Source organism: Hyperolius riggenbachi, chromosome 9, assembly GCF_040937935.1.
Source record: "Hyperolius riggenbachi isolate aHypRig1 chromosome 9, aHypRig1.pri, whole genome shotgun sequence".
NCBI lineage: Eukaryota > Metazoa > Chordata > Amphibia > Anura > Hyperoliidae > Hyperolius > Hyperolius riggenbachi.
Window position 1 is genome coordinate 265872907 of NC_090654.1, and position 27174 is coordinate 265900080.

The following is a 27174-nucleotide window of genomic DNA, read 5'->3' on the forward strand; positions in this document are numbered from 1 at the left end:
TGTGTGACCATTTAAAAATCTATTTGATATAAGCTTACTGTATTGGTTAGCCTCCTCTCCATGGTGGGATATTAGTTCCAAGGAAGAGACGCTGCTTATCTCTAATTTAATTGTGTCAGGTAATGTATACCTGATCGGATCGGCCTCCGCTAGCGACGCGCTCCCTACCCGCGGGCGATCGACAGTAATTTCCCGCACGGCGCGATCGACGGACCGATCCGATTTCGGGAGGAAATCGGATCGGCTGGTGCGTTTAGCGCGAACGATTGGCAGCAGATTCGATCCCAGTGATCGAATCTGCTGTCGAAACGGCGGCAAATCGGGCCAGTGTATGGCCAGCTTTATTTTCTTGCGCTTTTGCAAGCTGACTGAAGCATGACTCGCACACTGTTTTTCTCCGGCATTGCCAGCCTTGGGCATGCCCAACTTTGATCCTTATCAGGTAAATGTCTATGGGCAGGAGAAGGTGATCTGCTTCTATATTCATGACGCCGATGGCTTGATTTGGAAGAATGCCTCCTTCTTGCGGAGCGCGATCTTGATCGAGAAGACCTGCAATGAAGCTTCTTTGACTTATGCTTTTATGGTCTTCATCTCGATCTGGAACGTGGTCTACTAGACCTCGATTCCCCTGCACCACATTATGCACTCTTCAAGACATAAGCAATAACTTAATTGCTTCAATGAAACTTGTAGAAATAATTTTTTTTAAAGTCACCATTAAGAAAGAACCATACCCAGATGGACCAAGATCATTATTATCAGCAGGATTCACTGTGGGGAATACCAAATAAAAGGAAATTAATAAAATGACAAATTATATAAATATACATAATTAAATACTCCAGTCCAACCATACTTACTGATTACAAACTTCAAAAGCAAGAATATCACTCTCTTGCCTCCACAGAAAGTATTGGCAGCAGGATCGGCAGCAGCAGCTGTCCACTCCTCTGCCCATGATGAGCGGCATGGTCTGCTTAAATAAGCCGCGCACCCCCCCCCCATCCCCTGCGTCCATCGCATGCTGACGCAGAAGTGGCCACGCCTACCTATAATCAATATGGCTAAAGCGCGCCCTGAAATGGGCACACAGGAATCCTCTCAGGCACTTAGCCCGATATAATGCCATCATGATCTAAAAGAGGCCTATATGGGCACATTTAGTAGCCATAGGACACTCTAAACGCTCATGAAAAATATTATACTAAAAAACCTGGCATAGGGTAAGGTGCTCAATGAGCCAAACATAAAGACAAGGATAAAGCTCAAAGCGGAATATAACCCTGCATTTCAACTTTGCTCTAAAACATTATTTACAGTATATTATATGCAACCAGCATTTTTTTTTTTACTAGACCAGCATTGGAAGGGTTACACAGTGCTTTAAAATTCCTGGAGATTTCTGCAGACGCATCTGAAGCTGAAATAGATACATTTTGTTTACATAAATGTATCTAAGTGTTGAATGACTCATCTCTCTGACTGAAAAGGAGTTTGAGGACAGCCAAAGAGTGTGTAACATTTCTCAATAGATACATATAACTAAATAGAATGTAACAATCTGAACTTCTGCATATCTCTCCACGGAACTTTAAACCTCTGTGTTTAACCCTTCCAATGCTGGTCTATTTAAAAAAAAATGCTTTTTGCATATAATATGCTGTAAATAATGTTTTAGAGCAAAGTTGAAATGCAGGGTTATATTCCGCTTTAAGATTAAGAGAATAGACAATTTAAAGCTATCTACCACTACCCGCGGATCATATAGTGTCTGAGGACAAAAGAGAATGGGGTGTGCAGGGTCATTACCTTTATTTATAGATTTGTACGGGTCCTATCGGGGTCAGTGGGAGGAGCTAACCTAGGAAGTATGGCGACGTGGAGGTATCAGGAAAGGTAACCGTCTTCAAAGGAACCCGAGGTGAGAGGGATATGGAGGCTGCCATATTTATTTCCTTGTAAACAATGACAGTTGCCTGGCAGCCCTGTTGACCTTTTGGCATAAGTAGCGTATGAGTCAAAACCCTGGAACAAGCATATGGCTAATCCAGTAAAACCAGAGTCAGCTGAGTCAGAGTACCCGATCTGCTGCATGCCTGTTCAGGGTCTATGGCTAAAAGTATTAGAGACACAGGGTCAGGAGGACTGCCAGGCAACTGGTATTGTTTAAAAGGAAATAAATATGTCAGCCTCCATATACCTCTCACCTCAGGTATCCTTTAACTTATGACACACTGGTTGGACATCTGGCGCACTTTAATGTTGTGTACAGTTCCTTGCACAGCCCAATGCATTATCCATATGTGATGAGACACTGGTTGTATACAGGGAGTGCAGAATTATTAGGCAAATGAGTATTTTGACCAAATCATCCTCTTTATGCATGTTGTCTTACTCCAAGCTGTATAGGCTCGAAAGCCTACTACCAATTAAGCATATTAGGTGATGTGCATCTCTGTAATGAGAAGGGGTGTGGTCTAATGACATCAACACCCTATATCAGGTGTGCATAATTATTAGGCAACTTCCTTTCCTTTGGCAAAATGGGTCAAAAGAAGGACTTGACAGGCTCAGAAAAGTCAAAAATAGTGAGATATCTTGCAGAGGGATGCAGCACTCTTAAAATTGCAAAGCTTCTGAAGCGTGATCATCGAACAATCAAGCGTTTCATTTAAAATAGTCAACAGGGTCGCAAGAAGCGTGTGGAAAAACCAAAGCGCAAAATAACTGCCCATGAACTGAGAAAAGTCAAGCGTGCAGCTGCCAAGATGCCACTTGCCACCAGTTTGGCCATATTTCAGAGCTGCAACATCACTGGAGTGCCCAAAAGCACAAGGTGTGCAATACTCAGAGACATGGCCAAGGTAAGAAAGGCTGAAAGACGACCACCACTGAACAAGACACACAAGCTGAAACGTCAAGACTAGGCCAAGAAATATCTCAAGACTGATTTTTCTAAGGTTTTACGGACTGATTAAATGAGAGTGAGTCTTGATGGGCCAGATGGATGGGCCCGTGGCTGGATTGGTAAAGGGCAGAGAGCTCCAGTCCGACTCAGACGCCAGCAAGGTGGAGGTGGAGTACTGGTTTAGGCTGGTATCATCAAAGATGAGCTTGTGGGGCCTTTTCGGGTTGAGGATGGAGTCAAGCTCAACTCCCAGTCCTACTGCCAGTTTCTGGAAGACACCTTCTTCAAGCAGTGGTACAGGAAGAAGTCTGCATCCTTCAAGAAAAACATGATTTTCATGCAGGAAAGTACTCTATCACACGCGTCCAAGTACTCCACAGCGTGGCTGGCAAGAAAGGGTATAAAAGAAGAAAAACTAATGACATGGCCTCCTTGTTCACCAGATCTGAACCCCATTGAGAACCTGTGGTCCATCATAAAATGTGAGATTTACAAGGAGGGAAAACAGTACACCTCTCTGAACAGTGTCTGGGAGGCTGTGGTTGCTGCTGCACGCAATGTTGATGGTGAACAGATGAAAACACTGAAAGAATCCATGGATGGCAGGCTTTTGAGTGTCCTTGCAACGAAAGGTGACTATATTGGTCACTGATTTGTTTTTGAATGTCAGAAATGTATATTTGTGAATGTTGAGATGTTATATTGGTTTCACTGGTAAAAATAAATAATTGAAATGGGTATATGTTTGTTTTTTGTTAAGTTGCCTAATAATTATGCACAGTAATAGTCACCTACACACACAGATATCCCCCTAAAATAGCTACAACTAAAAACAAACTAAAAACTACTTTCAAAAATATTCAGCTTTGATATTAATGAGTTGTTTGGGTTCATTGAGAACATGGTTGTTGTTCAATAATAAAATTATTCCTCAAAAATACAACTTGCCTGTGAGAAAATGCGGAAAAGCCGCCGCGTGTACTGAGAGCAAGGCGGCTGGGCTGGCTCCGCGTCCAGCGCGGCGGTTTGTGCGCCGCAAAATGCGTCTGACACTATGATAGATCGCGGAAAAGCCGCCGCATGTACTGGCAGCAAGGCGGCTGTTTCCGCGTCGAACACGGCGGTTTGCACGCAGCAGTGTGTGTCTGGTGTGGCTGGCTCTGTTAGTGCACCTGGATGGAGAGCTACGCGTGCGCCCGCCAGAAGTCAGGACCTTTATGCCAGTTGGAGATGGATCAGCTGATCAGGACGATCAGCTGATTCCTGCTGGACTCCTGATTGGCTGAGTGGCTCGGGTGGGGCGGCAGAGTCCTGCAACTATATATACAGCTTGCTTGCCAGTTGCTGGTTGTCTGCCATTGCAAACACTTACGTGGAAGCATTCAGACCATAGTCAGATCCTACAGTGTGTTTGAACCAGGTGGACCTGGGAATTCACACTGAGCCAGATTACTTTTGTTTATCATTGTATTATTATTCAGACTAGTTCCAGGGTGTAGAGACCAAGGACCTCACACCCAAGACTAGGGAACTGTGTTATCATGTGTTATACTCCAGACTAGTTCCAGGGTGCTGAGACCACGGACCTCGCACCCAAGACTAGGGAACTGTATTATCATTTGTGTTATACTCCAGACTAGTTCCAGGGTGCTGAGACCACGGACCTCGCACCCAAGACTAGGGAACTGTATTATTTGTGTTATACTCCAGACTAGTTCCAGGGTGCTGAGACCACGGACCTCGCACTCAAGACTAGGGAACTGTATTATCATTTGTGTTAGTCTCCAGACCTGCTTGTGACGCCCATCTTCCAGGGGTCACTAGCCACTGGGTCTTCTTGCTATTCAGCCTGGGACTCCGCCCCTTGGAGAGTCTCAGGCTGCTGGAAGGTTCCTGTGCTCTCAAGAGCAGTATTCCCTTACTGTCTATGATCACCTGCTCAGCAGGTGCATTACTCAAAGTACTACTGTTACACCAAACACATACCTATAGGTGTCCAGAGGTTAGCAATAGATCTGTATTATCGGTGATTCTGCAGATCATCAATAATCGGGTATATATCTGCATTCTTGGTGATACTGCAGATCACCAATGATCAGATTCTCTCTGCGTGCTGACACCAATTGTTACATTGCCTAATAATTCTGCACTCCCTGTATGAGAACATGAAGCTGTTGTGATAGGACCATCCACCAATTGTAGATTTAATGCAGCAAATAGATCTCTGCTCATTATAGCTGAACCTTTCTTTACATTGTAGAATTCAGCTTGCACCTTTGTTGACTGAAATGTCACTGATAAACAACCAAGCACAGGAATAGGGTCTCTTGGGCCCCTTGACATTGGAGCATTACTTCGCTCTTCCTCGCTGCAGTGGCAAGAGACTGAGACTGGCGGTAGTACCCGCGGTGCGACACAACGGAAGTGCTTGGGATGATGCGGAGGCGACAAAGACTCTGCAGTGCGTTGCCAAGTGGTACCGCTTGGCTCATGATTGCATTGGAGTCAGTTGCACCTTGGTTTGCGCAGAAGACCCAGACTGGACACGACTGAGCTGTTACCTGGGCTGATCACGGCTGAACGGCAGACTGCGGGAGGACGGTGTGGGACAAGCTTATGGGGATGGAGGAAGCCCCATGTAAGTATCAAATCTTTACTTATTTTCATCTCTGGTACACTTTAACCACTTAAGCCCGCAGGGTTGTTATTTTTTGCATCTGAGCAACTTTCACTTCCCATTCATTTGTCAATTACTTTATCACTACTTATCACACTAAAATGATCTTTATCTTGTTTTTTCTGCCACCATTTAGGCTTTCTTTCGGTTGTACTTTTTGCTAAAAATTATTTTATCCTAAATAACTTTTAACAGGAATATTAAGAAAGAAATGGAAAAAAATAATTTCTCAGTTTTTGGCCATTATAGTTTGACATTAATACATGCTACCGTAATTAAAAACCCATGTATTTTATTTGCCCATTTGTTCCGCTTATTACACCATTTAAATTATGTCCCTATTACAATGTATGGCGCCGATATTTTATTTGGCAATAAAGGTGCATTTTTTCAATTTCCGTCCATCACTATTTACAAGCCTATAATTTTAAAAATTATATTAACATATTCTCTTGACATGCATATTTCAAAAGTTCAGACCCTTAGGTAACTTATGTTTTTGTTTTTTTTTTATTAAAAATGTTATTTGGGTAATTTTTGGTGTGGGAAGTAAAAGGCTAGTTTTTAAATATAATACAGTGTATTTATTTATTAAAAAATGTATGTGGTTGTAGTTTACGTTTTGGCCACAAGATGGCCACAGTCAAAATCCTGGAAACGTCTCCCTCAACCACGCACAATACAGTGTAATAATATTGTAGGACATCATGTGAGGTACACACAATGCAATTTCCCGTCCGGCTGACAACGGGATCAGTCAGGAGCAGATTGGATACAGATAATAATGAGGACAGCCAACATTGGTAATGAAGGGGAAAGTGAAGCATTTACACAGCAGGGCACAGGGCTGTGCTCATACCTGGCTCTGTTAAGTTCTCCAGAGCTGCTCCATGCTCTGTACACTCGCTGCTCTGCTGCTCCATCCAAAGTCAGCTGTAGCAGGGAAAGAAAGGGGGCAGTGCTGTGAGCTGCAGGATACCTGCGGATATTCTGGTGTCTCAACTTGTGCCTGTCCCTAGACACTGCACGGGCTCTGGTCGGGGGGATTCTGGGCAGCTGTAATCCCCCCTGCGTTTGCCTATGGGGGGGTCGCAAGGCACCCGAGCGGACATACTGCGCATGCTTAGCATAGTATGTCCAGATTGGAACACTGACAACACCAACCAGGAAGGAGAGACTGCAGATCAGTACCGGAGAACAAAGGTAGACACATTGCGTCTTGGTGCTAGGCAGTTTGGCGCAGGGCGAGCCGAATGACAGCTCTCCCTGCTGCCGCTAAACTCTGGGGTGGCGTTAAATACTATTACCTCCCTATTGTCGCAACTCAGAGGGAGATGTAATTCGGGGTCAGCCGCTGGAGCCCAAAATTACCGCTACCTGGGGTGGGCAATCATAGCATTGCTACTATGATGGTGCCCAGCTTCAGCGCTCAGCTCCACATGCCGAAATAACCTGCTTCAGACACTGGGGCACAGGAGGTGCGGTAAGCATCTGCACAGATCCCCATACACATATTAGGCATCCTTTTTGAAAAATAATTACTGCTAAGCTATCCTTTAAAGCTTTGATTTATAACATTGTTTTCATTAAAAGAGAATTGTAAGCCCCCCCAAAAAAACCTGGGGATTCTATCGGTCCCCCACATCTGGCGATGTGAGTGGGAGCCAGGATGCATGCAGCCAGGGCCACGCAGGTGCAGTGGCCTGCGACATTAAAGTCGCAAAACCCAGAATTCCGCCTGGCATGCAATAGTAACGGATTGCACTCACCAAAGCTCACATCTGACTGCCAGGATCACAGACCAGTAAAGCTTAAGTTTTTATGGTGTCCACTTGACAACTCAATTCCTCCCTTTTTCTCCTTACGCCCAGTTTTTACGCAAGGGGATAGGCAATAACAAGCGCGTAGCGTGCCGTCATAACGTTTCCACCACCAATTATTCCACACTACAGCACCACGGAATTTAAGGGCTCAAACCCACTAGCAGTGTTTTCTAAGCGTTAGTGATTTGAAAAGCTCTTGCTAATGCAATGCTATGGGGGATTTTTATAAAATCAAATGGCTCAAGTGGGATCACTCCCATAGCACTCCCATAGCATTACTTTAGCAAGAGCTTTTCACATCACAAGTGCTTAGAAATGGCTCAGTAACGTACTGTTAGTGGGTCTCAGGCCCAAGTGTGACAGCCCTCACGTGTGTTCCCCTGTCAGTAGGAATGCTCCTTCGGATTCTGCGGAATTGAAATTTCCAATCGGCAATTGGCATTTCTAAATCCAGAAATCGGAATTCTGCTGAGATCCGATTTACCGGTAATTTTAGCCCAATGACAGAACTCGGAAGCATTGGACCAATCAGAGAATGTAGAATTTTTCTACAAAAATGGAATCACCGCTGGTAATTTTAGACCAATTGCCAAAAAACTGATTTCACATTTTTCCGATTTTCGTTTTTTCTGATTTCCTTTTTTCCCCCCCCGATTTCTCTGATGCAAAAAACGACTGAAAAAATACTTCTGAAATCGAAAAAATGGAAATTGACATTGACAGCAATCGGAATTTCCGCAGCATCGGAAATGGGCATTTCTGATCGTCCCTTCTTGTCAGCATAGAAACACTACGCTCAGCAAAGCAGAACGCTGACCAATCACAGACCAGCACTTCTCGCTTTACAAAGAATTCAGAAGCAACATATGTACTTTTATCATTCAGACCACACTGGTCCTGTCTATCATCATTATAACAGTAAATGGTACTTCCGTATTATACCGTCTGAAGAGTTTGGCAGTTCCTTGCATAAGTTCTGTTTCCACTACCAAGATTTGGTACCTTTTTGAAAAGCTAAAGGTCCTGGCTTTCCATTACACCAGGTCCTGTGTCAGTGTAATGCTCCATTGCCAAGTTAAAGGGGTTTGAAGGAGGGGTGTCCCCTGCATCTTGAGAGGTGAAGAAGGTGTGTAGCTGGGCTGCTCCTTCGTCTTAATAGAGTCTCAAGCCTCGGCCAGTAACACACAATGAGAGAGGTCAGGAGGGTGTATAGCTTGTCTGCTCCTTTGTCTTCTGTAATGAGACCCCTGCGACAGAAGACGACCTCCCCCCACCCCTCCTTCAAAACCCTTTAACTTGGCAATGGAGCATTATACTGACACGGGACTTTGTGTAATGGAAAGCCATGACTTTCAGCTTTTCAAAAAGGGTTGAATCTTGGTAGTGGAGCAAACAAAACTTAAACAAGGAACTGCCAAACTCTTCAGACAGTATAATATGTAAGTACCCAGTAAATATAAGAAATAGATCAATTTAACTTATGGGACTAGAAGTTTAGAGTCAATCCAACAGATTTCTTACAGTAGCATAATACACATATTTACATATAGCTGTACATCAGTCTTGAAAGAGGCACAAATGAAGAAGAAAGAGGGACAGAAGAATTTGGTTCCCAAAGAGAGGCTGTCCCTCTAAAAAAGGGAAAGTTGGGAGATATATCACATAATATTAGCCATTATTGCACTGTGTTTTTACCATATCTGTTTCTGGTGTGTGTCTCTTTAATTGTCAGCTGTGCAGTGATTGGCTGCTGGGGATGATGTCACCTGGCTGGGATAAGAGGAGGGGGGCAGGCAGGGTGGAGCTGCTGCAGCTGATGCTGGAAATCCCTTCAGCAGGTAAGATGGGGATTGGGGGGAGGAGGGGGCCCCGTGTGTTTTCAACATGTCACCCCCCACTCATCCTACATGTGGTGTCCCCTCTGTATATCCTTCATGTGTATCCTCCTCTGTATATCCTACATGTGTGTCCTCCTCTGTATATTCTATATGTCTGTCTCTCCTGTACATCCTACATGTGTGTTTCTCCTGTGCATCCTGCTTGTATGCCCTCCCTGTACGTTCTACGTGCATGTCCCTCCCGTATATCCTACATGCATGTCCCCCACCCCATACATCCTACATGCATGTTCCCCACCCATACATGTGCCCCCCTCTGTACATCCTATGTGTGTGTGTGTATGTGGTACATCCTTCATGTGTGCCCCCTCCTGTGCATCCTACATGTGTGTGTCACCCTGTACATCCCACATGTGTACCTCCCTGTACATCCTACATGCCCCCCCCCCCCCCCCCGTACAACCTACATGTATGCCCTCCCTGTACATTCTACATGCATGTCCCTCCCGTACATCCTATATGCGTGTGTGCCCTTGTACATCCTACATGTGTGTCCCCCATGTACATGTGTGTCCCTCCTGTACATCCTACATGTGTGTCCCTTCTGTACATTCTACATGTATGCCCTCCCTGTACATTCTACATGTATGTGTGTTCCCCATATACATCCTACATGTGTGCCCCCCCCCCCCATACATCCTACATGTGCCCCCTTCTGTACTTCCTATGTGTGTGTGTGTGGTACATCCTTCATGTGTCCCCCCTATACATCCTACATGTGTGCCCCCTCTTGTGCATCCTTCGTGTGTGTCACCCCCTGTATATCCTACACATGTGCTCCCCACTGTACATCCTACACATATGTCCCCAACTGTACATCCTACTCATATGTCCCCCACTGTACATGCTTCATGTGTGCTCACCCTGTACATCCTACACGTGTCTCCGCCCCTGGACATCCTACATATGTTCTCTCTGTACATTCTACATGTGTGTCCTTCCTTGTACATTCTACATGTTTGCTTTCCTGTACATTCTACTTGTGTGTTCCTCCCTGTACTTCCTACATATGTGCCCCCTGTACATTGTGCATGTGTGTGTGCTGTCCTGTACATTCTACATGTGTGCTCTCCTGTACATCCTACATGTGTGCTCCCCCTCCCCCCCTGTACATCCTATGTGTGTGTGTCCTGTATATCCTACATGTGTGCTCTCCTGTACAATTTACATGTCACTTCTCATTCCTTTTTCACTCCTCTGTCACTCTTTTTTCACTCCTGTCACTTTTCTATTACCCCTTGGTAATAGTTCTGTTACCCGTTTTTCATCCCTCTGTCATCTCTCTGTCATCCCTCTTTCATTCCACCCTGCTGAGCTTATTTCACAATTTAACACACATTTATTTCTGCTTCTTCCAGTAGGATTGTAGCATCTTACATCACTGGGGCTTCCAGCCTCACCTAGTTTAGCTCCAACTTTGGACTCCGGAACTCTCCTCCTGGTATCACCTTTTTTTGGTTCTTGAAATCTCTAAGTACTTCTGATATCACACCTTTCTGGAACCCTGGATCGTTCCTGATGGCCCTCCTCCTTGGGTCTTTTGAAATCTCCTCCTAACATCACACCTTACTGGGCCCTTTGTTCTTTTCACCTGATGTCACTCCTTCTTCAGACCTCTGCACTCCACTTCTGACATCACTCCACTCTGGGAATCCCAGCCTCTGCTTCTGGTGACACTCTTCCTTTCATCCCACAAATTATTATCCTGAACGCGCTCCTCTTCCATACCTCTGTTTTTTTCTCCTGCTGTCACACCTCCCAGGGAACTCTGAATTCTCTTTCTGGTCTCCTGTCTCTCTTACTGGTGCCCTCAAGACTTGTGAATGCTGCCCTTCAAATCATTCCTCCCAGGACACCTGGTTACTCATCCTAGCGTCATATCTATCCGAGACCCCTTCTGAAGCACTCTGAACGTCAACATCTGATGAAATGTCTATCTGGGATCCTTAAACAATTCTCTTGTTAACACATATACTCTGGACCCTAAAACCCTTGTCCACATGCCACTTTTTCCTGGATCCGTCTATTCTCTCCTCCTGAAGTCTTGCCAGGACCCTTGAATTCCATTTTTGAAACATCTTCCTTGTGGAGCTGTGTCTTCTCCTAGTGCTTCCACGGTTTGCCAGGAACTCCAAATCATCTCCTACTGTCCAACACCCCAGACTTCACACCTTTGTGCCAGTACCACGAAACTCTTGTGTTAGTGTCACACCTGCCCAGGACGTCCAGACTCCCCTCTTAGACACGGCTCGGGACCTCTAAATTCTCCTCCTGGTGTCACAACTCCCTTGGCTCTCCTAGTCAACTTCTAGCATCACCTCTCCTAAGACCCTCACACTTAAGGTGAAAAATGAGCACTGACAGAGAGTTGTCTTGTCATTATAGAGTTGGCTTGCTGAAGGCCAATGATCCAACTCCGACTTTCAAAGTAACTTCCAAACGGGACTATCTGGTAGATGCAGCCAAACAGCTCCATGTAGCTCAGGAGCGAGATGCCAATGAGGAATATGAGGCTGCCTTCAGCCATTACAAGCATGGTGTTGAGTTGCTACTGAATGGTGTGACAGGTCAGTGCTTCCTTCATATCCTGCTTCATAAGTTCCATTTGTCATGACAACATTGTTTCTATATTGTTGCTTTTCTACTTTCAGTGGATCCAAGCCGGGAGCGTCGTGAAGCTGTCAAACGCAAAATCTCTCAATACCTGAAACGTGCTGAAGAGATTTTTAATTGCCACCTGCAGAGGCCTCTGGGAAATGTATGGGGAGCTGCAGAGGTTAGTAGCAGGGTTACAGTGGACGGAGATGCTGTGCACAAACCATAGTAGGTTACTTTTATGTGAGACTCCTGAAATACTCATGAAAAGGATGTATTGTAGAGAGGTGGTGAAGGCCATGTTATTGGGAAACCGTATCTTGACTAATCCCACCTTGGCCTCAATTCACTAATTGCAGTTCGGTAAAATAATTTAGGTTGGTAAAACGCCACATTCGGCATTTAACACTTTTTTCCCCAAATTCACTAAGATTTCCCACATGAGGTAGTTCAGTAATACCAAAAAAATATGCATCAGTTTACTAAGCCCTGTTTGGTAGTCTCACCAGCTGTGGAGCTCTCTATTGGCTATCTGCTACATCTGTCAACTTTTACCGCATGGAGATTGTAAGTTACTGCTTTAATCTTTGTGAATTGCAATTTCTTGACATTTCTTGGGGTATAAGGCACAAGTTGGTAATTATCCTCACTAGTTGGTAATTTTACTTTTAATTGCAGTAACCATGTGATCGGTAAAATCAGCTGTTTTCTGCATTACCGAATGTGGTAATGCTTAGTGAATTGACGCCAAGGAGTTATCCCACTAGATTCTCACACAGAAGATCTTTGTGCTTTTTTGAGTATAGTACCCCTATTATAGTGACTTCCATTATAGTACTGCCATTATTTTGCCAATTGGCTTTTTTTATTGGCCTGATGAAGGTATTGCATGCCCTTGAAACGCGTTGTGCTTAAAGGAACTCTATGAAAGTTTACGTTTTCTTTTTAGGAGGTAGAAGAGACTTGGTAATGGCAGATTATGATAGCAAAAGAAAGAAAAGAAAATGTCACCTTATCAGATCTTACATAGTGCAAAGACACTTATATACTTAATATTTTAGCTGTTCTGAACTGTTTTACATACTTTATGGCCACGTCCAGCTGTATAATTGAATGTATTTGCATCTGTGGGGATGGGTAATCCCCCATAGGCTTGCATTGTGAATACCCAGTATACTGTACTTTGTTGCATTGAGCCACCGTAGTAAGGTATACTGCACTGTAGTTGGCTTCCGGTCTCCCTTTTTTTTCGTGGTCCTGGCATGGATTGCCCTGGTCCATCTCTTGCAGACTGGCATGTGGCAGGTGTTGGGGTAACTCTCTCCGTGCCACTTACTACTAAAGGACTGAACCCATCTCGTGCCTCATCTCCTCTCATCTTTTGCCTACATGATGCTCCTGAGAACAGTAACACAAGGGGGTGGATTCACTATATCAAATAGCGTGCCTTATCAGAGTTAACAAGCCTTATCCAAGTTAACATGCCTTATCAGAGTTAGCATGCCTTATCAGAGTTGCATAGCAAGCACTACAAATGTATGCCTGCTAGTTGGCAATGACGAGACTCCACTCATCCTGCCCTGACCCCCTGTGGGTCCAATCACTTTAAAGGACATTATCTCTGCACTTTGATTGGCCCAATAGGCTGCCTGTCACTTGACAGGAAACCCCAAAAGTAATACATTTCTGGTGGCCCCTACTGGATGGAGCAGTCTGCCATTGGGGCTTCTGTCCTTCCTTCCTGTCTGCTCCTCTCTGAACTTGTAACCTTCTTCTGCATCTTAGGGTTACAGCAGTCTGAGATTCCGACCAATCAGGATCCTCAGTGGAGCAGTGGAAAACTTGAAGCGCTGCAGAGTGCTGCAGATTATCGACAAGGTAATTCTGTGTGTATGACTGTATACTGTGTGGTCTACCAGGAAATTTGTGCTGACACAAGAAAGCCCCCCCCCTTCCCCAGAATGTTACATAGAATATTGACATACCAACCTCTCCTCACACACACTCTTTGAACTCTCATCAATCCCCCATACATGCTAAGTACTCCCCCTCCCAACTGCCCCACCCCACACACATTGTGCCTCCTACCTCCTCCCCTCCACTAACATCCTGTACTCCCCCCCCCCCCCCCCCACGCACACTCTGTACCTCCTAACTCCTCCCCTCCACTAACATCCTGTACTCCCACCAACATTCTGTACTCCCACCTACCCCTCTACACACACACACACACACACACACATACACTCTGTACCTCCTAACTCCTCCACTCCACTAACATCCTGTACTCCCCCCCCCCCCCCACGCACATTCTGTACCTCCTAACTCCTCCCCTCCACTAACATTCTGTACTCCCACCAACATTCTATACTCCCACCCTCCCCCACACAAACTCTGTGCTATTGCCTCAATGGCCCTTCTTCCCTTCCCACCAGGGCAGGATCATCCCCAAGGCAACCTAGTCACCTGCCCGGGGGCCTAGTGGGCATCAAGGGGCCTAGCTACCACTTTCTCTCACCAGTCTCTCACCTCAGTTTACCAAAAAGACTATAGGAGGGAGCGAAAGGCTAGTATCTTGCCGGGGGTCCCATTTCATAATCCTTTTCTGCTTCCCACCATCTCTTACATCTGCCCCACCTTCTCTTTGTTGCCCTTATGTTCTCTCATCATGTGCCCTTCCCCACATCTCTCTGGCCCCTCCTCTTCCTCACTTTGCCCTAATCTTAGCATTGCCCCATGATCTCTCTGTCCCCTCAATACAGGTGCAGCTGGTTTGTGACCCGTCCTCAGGAGCAACATTCATCCTGAAGGTAAGTGCTCGGGGGAGGGTGGACATGTTTGATGGGGTAATTTGCCCAGATCTGTCGTCTCCTCAGAAGCCCACAGGCCCGGGAAACCAGACACACCTTACACATATATGTTGGATAGTCTGCAATTAGCTTTATGGGAAGATTTACATGAGTTTATACCTATGGAGGCAATATTCAACCAATCCTTTTGAGACAAGTTAGAATCAGTGAAACAAATAAGAATACCAAAAAAATATTACATATTCTACTTGGTACAGAACATTAAACAGTTAACTAAAATTACACCCTTGTCAGGTGTACAACTCTCTAAGCAGTAGGTCGCGCTGCTCTAGCTTGTGCATGGCGAAAGATTGATATGACAAATACCACGCTCTTCGGAATCATGCCATCTAGAATCCACAGCTGTAGAATACACAAACATGTATGTTAACATCTCAGCAATCAAATTGGGTTTTTCGCCTTTCTTCCTCTGGATCAACAGAATGGCTCTTGTTTTTAGACAGGACCTCTTTAGGAGCATCATGGCTGCTGAAAGGTTATTCCTTACAGGGGAGAGTGGTAGTTGATTGGTAATTGTATATTCATTAAGTGTAGAGCAGGAGCAGGTCGTGCATGTGTGTACCCCACTAATACAAAGTGATTCCAGGCTGCAGGCGATGGCAGATAATTTTTTTTTCTAATGCTGGGTACACAATACAATTTTCCATCATATAGACGGGTCAAAATAATAATTTCCAACATGTCTGATTTGCTCCCAATCGATAATGGGATTGATTTTCAGATAACTACTGCACAAAATCGATCCCGTTATCATTCGGGAGCATATCAGACACATCGGAAATTATTGTTTCGTCCCTGCTTTGAGGCGTTGTGTATGTCTGTGTTCAGGACTGTTGAGGGCGCCACTAACAATACAATTTGCCGAACAATCATTTACAAATGATTATTTGTATGAACGATCGGAAATGAGCATTTGGGGGGACCACTAATGGGGGAAAAAAACTCTCCAAACCAATCTGATCAGATTGACAAGATCGATCCCAAAATCAGATTGATTTCATTAATCTGATCTGATTGGTTAGATTTTTGTCCATTGGTGGTCCCAAATGATAATTTCTAATAATTATTTGTAAACGATCGTTCGGCAAATTGTACCATTAGTGGCCAACTTAAGAAGTGACATCATCAGCCTCCATCCCTCATTTATGTTATTCTCTGGCTGGCCATATATAGGGAGACTTGTGGGCGCGGCTCACTTTTTTCGGCCACGGTTCACCTGCTTTGGCGAATGTGGCGGCACTAAGCTGAGGGATCACAATATGGAATATCTCAGCACTTTCCGGCCATGCATGCTGAGGGGCTGGTCCTGTCATTGCTGAGGGCTCATCTCCCTCACTAGAAACACGTGAGTTCAGATGGCAGCTTATATTGTCTGGCCTCCTCTGATTTCTTCCGCCAGACGTAGCTGCGGCCATTTTGTCTGTCAATATACGTTGTGGGAAGGATACCAGAGTGGCCAGACCAATGATTGTCTCCTGGTCCCGTATGTCCCTTCACCTCTGTCCTCTCCCTGTAGTCTCTGATGAAGTCTGGACGTTGTGGGAATGGGACAGTCACCATCATTCCTCAGGGAGTTCCCTACATGGTGCCACTGCAGAAGTTTTATATCAGTGATGATTCTGTGTACCTCCAGCTCCAGCAGGTCTCAGGTCAGTTGATGGACCGTTCCTGATCAGGGTGTAATGTCCATGTCTCTTCCAGCCACTGACTGTCCTCTCTCCATGCAGGTGGGCGTCTTTGGGAACATCTCAGGAAATTACAGGTTCCAGACACAATGTCCACCACAACCACCCGTAGAAGGGATCAGAGTGTCACCCAGTGCCATCTGTCACCTTGTCCTCCAACAGAGGGTGTGCCGGAGTCACAGGTCAGATTATGGGCAGCTCAGCTTGTGTTGGCACTGGATACTCTTCACCAAGAGGGGGTGCTGTGTCGAGATCTGAATCCTCGCAACCTGCTGATGGGTGACAAAGGTGAGTTCTGTCCTATTACCCTCTCCAGGTAGAGTCTGCTTTACTGCCACTACTGGCTCAAATGGTTTCCACCTCTATTTTTTTTTATTCAGAAGTTGCAAAGTGTCACATGCAAGGCATCCCTGTCCTGACTCACCTTACATCCCTCCACCTTCACTCCACCTTCGCTCTGTACTCTACCTTCTCCATATCCTCCACCTTCTTTATGTTCTCCTGCTTCTCCATGTCCTTTCTCCCTTCATCATCCTTCTTTTCCATGTCTTCCACCTTCTCCATGTCCTCTACCTTCCATCTGTCCTCCTCCACCTTCCCTCTGTCCTCGTCCTTCCCTCTGTCCTCCGTCTCACTGTCCTCCACCTTCCCTCTATCCTTCATCTTCCATCAATCGTCCACCTTCCCTCTGTCCCCCTCTTTCTTTCTCTCCTCCTCCTTCCCTCTGTTCTCCTCCATCCCTCTGTCCCCTTTCTTCTCCCTATCTTCCTCCTTGCTGACTCCTTCTTTCTGTCCTCCTCATTCGTTCTGTCCTGCTCCTCATATGAATCCAGAGATTTATTGGCATTTTTTTATGCACAGCTCTCTTAAGCTCCCATTACAGCATTTCAGTCAGGCTAAGGTCTGGGCTGTGGCTGTGCTTTTGCAACACCTTTACACTTTTTCTTTTTTAGAGTATGTACAGCAGAGCGCACTAACCTGTCTGGCCGGCATACTCGGCTTCTGTCTTCATCTCTTGCAGCACGCCTCATATCTATGACCCAGCAGCTGTACACACTCACGTCACACGCTGCCGAAAACAGAGTTGCACCACGAGAATGAAGGCCCAGTTCACATTAGTGATAAAAAACTGTCTGTTCCTGGATCAGAAGGGAACAGATGCAAATGGATTCAATGTTAACCTATGGATCCATTCACATCCGTCTATTCAAATGGACCCGTTCCACGTGATCCGCTGAACGAACAGCAAGTTCCCCCCGTCCCCCTTGCAGCAATTTTTCCGGACCGCTGAGACCAGCGGAACAGAAACGGAAGCTGAAGCGCTGCATTGGGGGCAATGATAAAATGGAACATTTCTTCATACTAGTGAAGAAACGGACCATTCTAAATAGAAAAATACACTTTTCTGGTGGGGGAGGGGGTAGGATTTGAACAGGAAGCATCAGGAGGTAAACAAAGTGAGAATGGATGCGATCAACCGGTAATCAGATCCATTTTCATGGATCGGTTTGCAACTTAACGCCAGTGTGAACTGGGCCGAAAACTGAGGCTCACAGAGTGAAGGCGGAGCACGCCGGCTGGGCAGTTGAATCCAGTCTGCTGCACATACTCTGCACTTGTCACATTTGGGGAAGCCTGGGGTACAGCCGCCTCTGCGGCCCTGGGCAATTGCCCAATTTGCCCCTGTGGAAGTGCCAGCCCTAGGAGCTGTGATCTGTGAATTTCCCACAGAGGATTCCCAGCGGTCTAGACAGATGGACTGCTAAGCCCTGCTGGGAAAATTAGATTAAGATGCTGGTGGCGCCCTTCATATAACCGCACCCCCTTGTATGTATACGAAGGTCCGGCTTCTCCTTATGTACATATATTTCACCTCCCCCCAGCTAGCGCTGACAATGCAGGGCTCACATTCATCGCTTTGTACATCTATGGGGCCGGTCTGAGGATGGGCAGGCTCAGACCCGGATTTACCTCACAGGAGCCTACAGGCACAGATGTCCTGGCACCCTAGACTGTGCCCTCCATGACAAGCCCTAATTGGAGAGGTAATAAGAACTATAGGTAATCCCAATAAATCAATTATAACCATAATCTTCAAAAATATCAAAATGCGTTTATTAAATGTTATAAAACATATTAAAAACAGATAAATGGGACGGCCATCCCAGCAAACAACCAACCACACCTTGCACGCCACTCCAAACACGCACTATCTACACTGGCCAGAAAAGTTGTATTCCAAAAGGTGTTTTCACCGGTGCTCCATAGAAACAATAATTCAAAAAACTCAAAAGACTTTTAAATTCTGCAGATCATCTGCCCACTGAAGTCAATGTGTCTAGAGCAGTATGCAATGTGCATCAGTCGCTGCGAGCACAAACATATATGTAGCAGAAATAGGCAGTCCGCAATAGATCAGAATTGGCACATGTTCCGTAGCAAAGCATGAAGATTTACAAAGCAGAAGCAATTCAGCAAAGCATGATAGTCTCACCCAGTCCGCAGATGGTCCTTAGCTGTAACACCAAATATTACTCACGGCATAAGGTGTAACATGAGAATCCAGGGAGGAGATCCACTCCGTGTACCAGGTGACAAGGTTAGCACCTGTGAAGTTGGATGCGACTCTGGTGGAAGGAGTATGGAGCAGTGAGTCCGGGTGTGTAACCAGCCCAGACAGTGGAAAATCGGCGGCATTCAGCTGTGCATCCCCTCACAATGGAAGGAGGGGGAGAGGAGAGCAGTGCCAAGGGAGTGCGGAGGTCGCCGGCGGGTGGCCGTCTCAAGAAGTCCACAGCCCTCCATGAACCTACAAGCTCACTAAACTGCACCGCAAGTGTTTCTGGCTGTCACTTCAGCCCTACTTCCCTTTCCCGTCATAGCTACAAGCGTCCTTTCGTATTAGGTAGCCAGATGCGAACACGCTGAAACCAGCGCAGGAGATTTGGGCGCAGCCGGCGCCACCATAGGCCGTAATAGGAACTACGGCTATAGCAGTGCACAGGAAGAAACTTCAGCGCCGTCAGAAGACGGAGCTGAAGTTACTTTTAAAACATAATAATTCGGCTTCCAGCAATTGCTGGAAGCCAAATTATTTCATTCCCCACTATCCATGGCGGCCTGGAGGGGGAATAGTATTTAATACGGCCGGGACTTGTGCGGCAGCAGGATCAGCCATATACGGGCTGTATCCTGCACCCAAGTCTCCGGTGCCGATATCGCAGCCAGACGTACCCTCAATATTAAGTAACTAGAGGTGTCCCCAAGTATTAGGTAGCTAGAAGAACCTCAGTATTAAGTAGCTAGAAATGCCCCTGACTGAAGGGAGATACCATCAGTGGAATGCCAAGAGCAGGGTGAGTAACCTCTCAATTACACTCTCATCAGGACTCTGAATAGGGAAGGAGGCAATATGGGAGGGGAGGGAAGTGAGCCTCCTTTCCATCATCAGGCGCCTGTAGGCACGTGCCTACAGTGCCTTATGATAAATCCAGCCCTGGGCAGGCTTCTGTCATCTGATCTATGCCTTGGCTATTGCTGTTGGTTGTTTGTCGCAGAATTGGCCACTCCTTAGTTGTATGTATGAGAGAGTGGGGGTCTGCTGTGCACAGGATGTTATGGGGTTGTTGGGGGGAAGGTCACAATGAGGGGGTCTCTATATTATCCAGGCAGCATTAGTTTACCCAGAATGCTTTGTGTCTCTACAGGTGACGTCTGCTTGACATACTTTGGCCAGTGGCGAGAGGTCGACCATGTCTGCTGTCCAGAGGCCATAGAAAAGCTTTATGTGGCTCCAGGTAAAGACCCCTCTGTCTCCAGCACTGGAGCGGATAGTTCTCCTTTTGTTGTTCTCATTAATGGCTTCAGGTATATAACAAATGGAATATGAGGAGTTGCAGGGATGTGTTATGTATAATGTGGCTGCACAGTGTGGCTACAATGAGTTACACACTATGCAGACACATAACACCCCGAATTAATGCTCGCACTTATTGTGCCATTGGTGTGAAGAAGCAGAGGTTTGACAGGGTTCCACCGCCAGGGGTGGCTGCCAGATGGGGTTCTTCTGCCTGGCGGCTGCCATTCGGGGTTCTTCTGCCCGGCGGTAGCTGCTAGATGGGGTTCCTCTGCCCGACAGCTTCTAGACAAGGTCCCTCTGCCTGGCAGCTGCCAAACGGGATTCCTCTGCCTGGTGGCTGCCAGACAGGTTCCTCTGCCCGTCGACTGCCAGACAGGTTTCCTCTGCCCTATTAGCTGCCTGACAGGGTTCCTCTGCCCTAGCGATTGCCAGATGGAATTCCTGTGCCCATCGGCTGCCTGACAGGGTTCCTCTGCCCGGCAGCTGACTTTGGATGTAGCACCAGCGTGTATACAGAGCATGGAGCAGTTCTAAGGAGCTTGACAGAGCACAGAGCCAAGTATGAGCACAGCCCTGTGCCCCTGCTGTGTGCTAGTGAAGAAGGAAGTTGAGATCTTGCAGAAGGCTTTACTTCCCCCGTCATTACAGATATCAGCTGTCCTCATTATTATTTGTATTCGCTGTCTTTTGTAACCCCAAACTGAACACTCTCTTCTTCCCCACTGACACTCACTCATGTCTATTTACTGTCTTTAATACTCCCCTCTCTACCTTTCCCCACTCTTTTATCTCTCTCTCCCACTTTCCTGTCTGTTTCACCATCTCTCTGCCACACTCCTCCCCCCTAAAAAATAAAAAAAGCAACATTGTCTCATTCTAACTACTATTATGTATTTATATAGCACTGACATCTGCTGCAGCACTTTACAGAATACCTAGTCAAGTCACTGACTGTCCTTAGAGGAGCTCACAATCTAATCTTACCATAGTTCTAGTCTAATGTCTTTTTCAGGAATCCCCTCCTTGAAAATCCTGGGTTAGCCCCTGTAATGTATAGTAGAAACAACAATAATCAGTGTTTATGAATCTCTGAGTTGGAGCCATGTACTGACGTCTCTCTCTCCTGTCCCCCTCAGAGGTCCTAGGGGTGGGGCCGGTGAGTGAGGCCTGCGACTGGTGGAGCCTGGGAGTTCTGCTCTATGAGATGCTGTGTGGTCAGGTGAGTCCAGGAAGTCACATGGTATGAATTATCTAAAAGTAGCAATTTGTAGCAACAGTCAATGAGACTGAGGCCAGTAATTCTGTCTTGTATATAATTTAATGCAAAGCACTAGGAATTGGCCCAGTTGCAAGCTGCATATAATTTCCAATACATTTGCGTGCAGACAAGAATTCTTAGCATTTCATTGACTGTCTCTAGTCCTTCGGGGAAGCAGAGATCTGTGGGCCTTCCCATCTGAAGGAGGTCACCGTCTGCCAATCAATGCTGTAGGTATAAGGAACTCGTTACTCTATGGATTTGTCCCAGGCATAGATGACGTGTTGTCCTATCGCATGGTGGTAAGTCTGTGGTGGAATTGCTTTGTCCGCTTCCTCTTCATCTTCTGATGTTGCTTTTCACGAGGTCTATGCCAGTCATCAAAGGCAAAATCGCCACCTCTGTCATCTCTCCTCAGAGTTATATGTATCTTTTCTTAGAGACTGTGAGGACCACCTCGTCTTTCTGCCACCGGCACTGACAGAGGCACAGGCATGCTTTTAGGGTTCAGCCAGTAGCCTCCAAGCCTGGTCATGAATACCCTTTTTCTATACATGCTGTAACTAGAGCGAGGCCAAATGCATAGCCACCATCAGTAATGTGAAGGTTCCTAAATCGGCCCAGTCTTTGGTACTAGCTGTGAGAGAATGTCCACCTGTGGCACACTGCAGTGTCCATCACCGCAAAACCCTCTTAGTATGTGCCGACAAACATGACAAGTACATTTCAGCCAAAAAGAGTCATTGCTGTGACAGCAGTTTAAATGTTTATAACCAGGTGTTTTGGGAGAAATCACTGTTTGGGGCCCCTGCACCCCTTCCGAATAACTATAAGGTTTGTGCCCAGCTTTGCCCTCCTTTGCAACATATACACACACACACCAGATAATGGTTCTAGGTAGCCTTTGTGTTTGGTAGGCAGAGGTGGCACTCCAGTATTAGGTAGCCAGAGATGCCCCCAGTATAGGTAACAGATTCCTCCTAGTATTAGGTAGCCAGAGGTACCCCGAATATTAGGCCAGAGGTGCCCCCCAGTATTGGGTAACTGAAGTGCCTCCCAGTATTAGGTAGCCAGCGATGCCCCCAGTATAGGTAACAGAGGTGCCTCCCAGTATTAGGTAGCCAGATGTACCCCCAGTATTAGGTAGCTGAGATGCCCCCAGCATAGATAACAGAGGTGCCTCGTAGTATTAGGTAGCCAGATGTACCCCCAGTATTAGGTAGCCAGAGGTTTCCTCAGTATTAACCACTTTACCCACCACCACTACAGTATATCTACATCCTCTGTGACTTCATCTAAGCCACGAGTCAGTAGATATACGTCTTGTAGCAGAAGCAGTGCTGTGCAGGATTGGGCTTGCTCCTGTGCACATTTCTGGCACTATCTGATGCTGCACTAATGGGTGAACGGGAATATATATTTCCTGAGCTAATGAGATTGATTTTTACCATTAAAAATACTTTTATTTTCTCAGTTCATAGTAAAAAATACTCTCTGTAGCATTAATTCAGAATCAAATATCTTCAGCATAACTTGTGACAGGAACATAATCTAAGTTTTGTGATAAGCGGTAAGAATAGCCAAACAAAAGTTGTGTTTTTTATGCTGTATAGCAACAGAGGCCGGGTATTATACGCAGACCCAGCCTCTGTGTGCTATTAGGATTCTTAGAACCCACCTCAGGTTCTCTCATCTGCAATGCATAAGATGATACAGTAACATCTGGGCAATAATAAAGCCAGGAAACACCACTCAATCACATAACCACAAGTGGATGCCGCACAATGGCCGGACGACCCACTCTCCTTCGGGCCGTCCTGCCATTGTGCACCATCCACTCATTGTTTTTGTTTTTGTAAAGGCCTGAAGAAGGGTCTACCCCGAAATAAGTTGACATTGGCGCTTTTAAACAAGCTACGGATTATATTGATGTATCTTTGCACATTTTGGGATGTCGTTTTGATGGATGAAATCTTGTGAAGATTTGTGAAGTTTTTCTACATTTTTGATATATTAAAATATTATGATCCTCTTCAAATACCTTTTTGTTTCCTCAAATAATTTGTTATATCTACATATATCCTTGTATCCATACATGTATCTGGTTGGTGTTGTGGCACAACATTGAGGATATGCTTTTTTGATCTCCCAATACTTAACAATATGGAAGCCCTCAGAATACATGATTGGTTGTGCTGAAATCGCCCCATCTTGCCTCACACTGGGATCTCGTGTGTCTTATTCAGGAGGTTAGCCATCAGGAGGAGAGGCACCAGACTATAGTACAGGTGTTTGAGGGATCCTTCCAGTGGTTGCCTCAATCAGTACCACTGTAATGAGTAGTACCTTGTCTACAGGCTGATATTTGCCAATCCTTTCAGCAGGAGGCGCTTTTCTCTCTATGAAAGCATCACAAAGTGCTTGGCTCTCACTTGCTGTCTCTCTTCAGTCTCTTTCTAGGAATTTGAACTGCGGAGTCAGTGCTCAGATGGAGATCCCTTACCCAGAATTCTTCAGTGCAGGCGCCATATCTCTGCTGAGTGAGGTGAGTGCATGGTGCCAGTGACTGAATGAAACGCCCAGTGTGGGAGAATGTGATTGGCCTCAGGGGTGGTGCTTCTCCCATAGGGAAGCAGGTCACATAGCCCGACTGATAACTGTATAATTTGGGCGTTGGAGTTCAGCTATTATAACGCGGAACCCTGGCTGCTATCGAGCAAGAGCAGACGCACAGCGTTCAAGTAGCCAAACTCCAAGCCACAGCGAGGTCTGTAAGTGGCACACATAGCTGGACTGCTATGTATCGGTTTTCCTCAAAATAAGACTTGGTCTTCTTAATTTTCCTGTCAAGCAGATTTCCTTTCTATATTATTACACAATGGTTCTGGACAGAGACATATCAGCTCATGCGTATCGAAGCTACACTCGCTCCTTAGTCGTAGCAGTTAAACCTTTACTTATAGCAGCTAAACCCCATCCTGCTCCTGGTCGATTTGGTTGAGTGTTGAGCGGTGTTTTTCTCTCATGCACCCGTATTAATTTTTACTGCAAAAGATGCGCTAGGGCTTATTTTCAGGGGATGTCTTATTCCATTGACAACAATATACATTTATTCTTACAAAAAAAAACAACATTTGTTCAAGTATATTATTATTTAGTATTTACCATATATAGCGCCAACATCTTCCACAGTGCTGTACAGAGTATGTAGTCTTGTCCTTAACTGTCTCACAGAGGGGCTCACAATCTAATTTCTACCATAGTCTTATGTCTATGTATGTATAGTGTAGTATATGTATCGTGGTATAGGGCCAATTTAGGGGGAAGCTAATTAACTTATCGGTATGTTTTTGTGATGTGGGAGGAAACCGGAGTACCCAGAGGAAACCCACGCAGACACGGGGAGAACATACAAACTCCTTGCAAATGTTGACCTGACTGGGATTCGAACTGGGGACATAGCGTTGCAAGGCGGGAGCGCTATCCACTACGCCACCATGCTACTACATCATCACATTTTAGAACATCATCCTAACTCTCCAAATCCTGAATAATTTCTAGTATCCATGTACAACAATCTGCATTTACTGAGAGCCTGGCATTTGCCAACCTTTATTATTATTATTATTGGGCACTTTTGGATCTTGTGGGGTCTTTTGAGGGTGTCTGCTTTCCTTGGTGAAGGGTCTATCTGCACTCAATTGCCAATTGGTTTTACTTTTTCACATGTATACAGTAGCTGCCTGGACACTATTTATATTGCCTTTTTTTGAACTGTAACTAGTGTTTATTTTGGAATATGGCTTATATTTCGAGCAACCTTAAAAAAAAATCATGCTAGGGTTTATTTTTGGAGTAGGTCTAATTTTAGGTGAAACAGGGTCGCTGAACTTCAGCTCTCTGTGGAGGCAGCAGCGTGGGTAAGTACATAAGTGCCTGGGATATTGGTTAGTGTTAAATGTAGGTGAGGGAGAGATTAGTTATTCTCCTATGCGCATTGCTCCGAGGCCCAAATGACTGAATGCCTTTTTTAGATGCACTCCTCCCATAGTGCCTCTGTAGGGTGCTGTATTTGGGGTGTACACTCAGGGAAGTCAGTCTGTGGGCTGTTATAAGTTTGATACCTCGGGGGTGGAGCATATCTGCAGGTTGCTGTATGTGGCTCATACACTCAGAAATCAGATGGAGGGATATTATATGTATGAGACCTTAGAGGTTGAGCCTCTCTGCAGGTTGCTGTATGTGGGTTGTACACTGAGAGAATTCAGGCTGAGAGCCGTTATAACTCAGGGGGTGGAGCCTCTCTGCAGGTTGCTGTATGTGGGTTGTACACAGAGAGTTTAGGCCGAGAGCCGTTATAACTCAGGGGGTGGAGCCTCTCTGCAGGCTTCTGTATGTGGGTTGTACGCCAAGAGAAATCAGGCTGAGAGCTGTTATACCTCAGAGGTTGAGCCTCTCTGCAGGTTGCTGTGTGGGGGTCGTACACAGAGTCGGGCTGAGAGCTGTTATACCTCAGGGGTGGAGCATCTCTGCAGGTTGCTGTATGTGGCTCATACACTCAGAAATCAGATGAAGGGATATTATATGCATGAGACCTTAGAGGTTGAGCCTCTCTGCAGGTTGCTGTATGTGGGTTGTACACTGAGAGAATTCAGGCTGAGAGCTGTTATACCTCAGGGGTGGAACATCTCTGCAGGTTGCTGTATGCAGGGCAGGCAATGAGAGAAGTCAGGCTGAGAGCTGTTACATGTGTGAGACATCATAAGTGGAGCATCTCTGCAGGTGGTTGAATGGGGAGTAGTTGGAAAAGGACAGCTAGGTCTGGAACGCTGCCTATGGATTGGATGCAATTGCTGCAAGCAAACTTGGCAACCAGAAACCATGGCAACCATAGTGGGTAGCATGACACTTTTTTTAATTGTTTACTCAAACAGCTCTTATGGGAACGCTGTGGGTTCTGGGTATTGTGTGCTATTCCTTGATGTATCATGTAGTGGTCAGTAACAGTGTTCTTTTGCCCGCAGCTCCTCCAGTACCATCCAGAGAGACGCCTCGGCTTTGGCCCGGGGGGCGCACAGAGGATTAAATCCCACCCCTTCTTCAGTGGCATCCAGTGGCACAAGCTGGGCTGAGGCTCCACAAGAAAGCATGCAGCTGTGATCACGTGACCTCCACCCCCCATCACTGTGATGTCATTAGTCACATGTACAATAAATGACAAGACTTTACTATTTGTGTCTGATACTATGGTCAGCAGTGGCTGCATGAAAGGAGGCACCCAATCGCTGCCGGGAGACTTGGGCGCAGGATACAGCCGATATACTGCTTACCCTGCTCCTGCACAAGTCCCTGCAGCGTTAATTACTATTCCCCCTCCAGGTCCACGTGGATGGCGGGGAAATTATGTAATTCCGCTTCCAGCTATTGCTGGTGGCCGAATTACGGCGTTTTAAAAGTAACTAGCTCAGTTTTCCAAAGTTACTCAGTGTGCGCCGCTATTCCTATTACGGTCTATGGTGGCGCCAGCTGCACCCAAATCTGCGCTGGATTCGACATGCTCATACCAGGAGACAGAAACCCATATCTAATAATGTATGT

At 45.9% G+C, this 27174-nt stretch overlaps 1 protein-coding gene across 2 annotated transcripts; it reads left to right on the forward strand.

Annotated features, from left to right (window-relative positions):
• The first annotated feature begins 9163 nt into the window (after positions 1 to 9163).
• RPS6KL1 (ribosomal protein S6 kinase like 1) lies at positions 9164 to 26804 on the forward strand. 2 transcript variants are annotated; one of them, XM_068254524.1, is made up of 11 exons: positions 9164 to 9249; positions 10671 to 11876; positions 11961 to 12085; positions 13690 to 13782; positions 14667 to 14714; positions 16291 to 16423; positions 16502 to 16747; positions 20167 to 20256; positions 21455 to 21537; positions 24026 to 24121; positions 26601 to 26804. In XM_068254524.1, exons 2-11 carry the CDS (start codon positions 11660 to 11662, stop codon positions 26706 to 26708), a joined length of 1239 nt encoding a protein of 412 aa, XP_068110625.1. In that variant the 5' UTR covers positions 9164 to 9249; positions 10671 to 11659; the 3' UTR covers positions 26709 to 26804. The 2 variants fall into 2 exon arrangements, with proteins under 2 accessions (XP_068110625.1, XP_068110624.1); XM_068254523.1 differs by having other exon boundaries at positions 9185 to 9249; positions 10668 to 11876.
• Positions 26805 to 27174: the final 370 nt, after the last annotated feature.

Excerpts from the sequence above, each read along its gene's own strand:
- RPS6KL1 (XM_068254524.1), top strand. The coding sequence starts at position 11,660 with ATGAGCACTGACAGAGAGTTGTCTTGTCATTATAGAGTTGGCTTGCTG. Across the intron at positions 14,715-16,290 it reads GAGCAACATTCATCCTGAAG|TCTCTGATGAAGTCTGGACG; the intron begins GTAAGTGCTCGG and ends CTCTCCCTGTAG. Across the intron at positions 16,424-16,501 it reads CCAGCTCCAGCAGGTCTCAG|GTGGGCGTCTTTGGGAACAT; the intron begins GTCAGTTGATGG and ends CTCTCCATGCAG.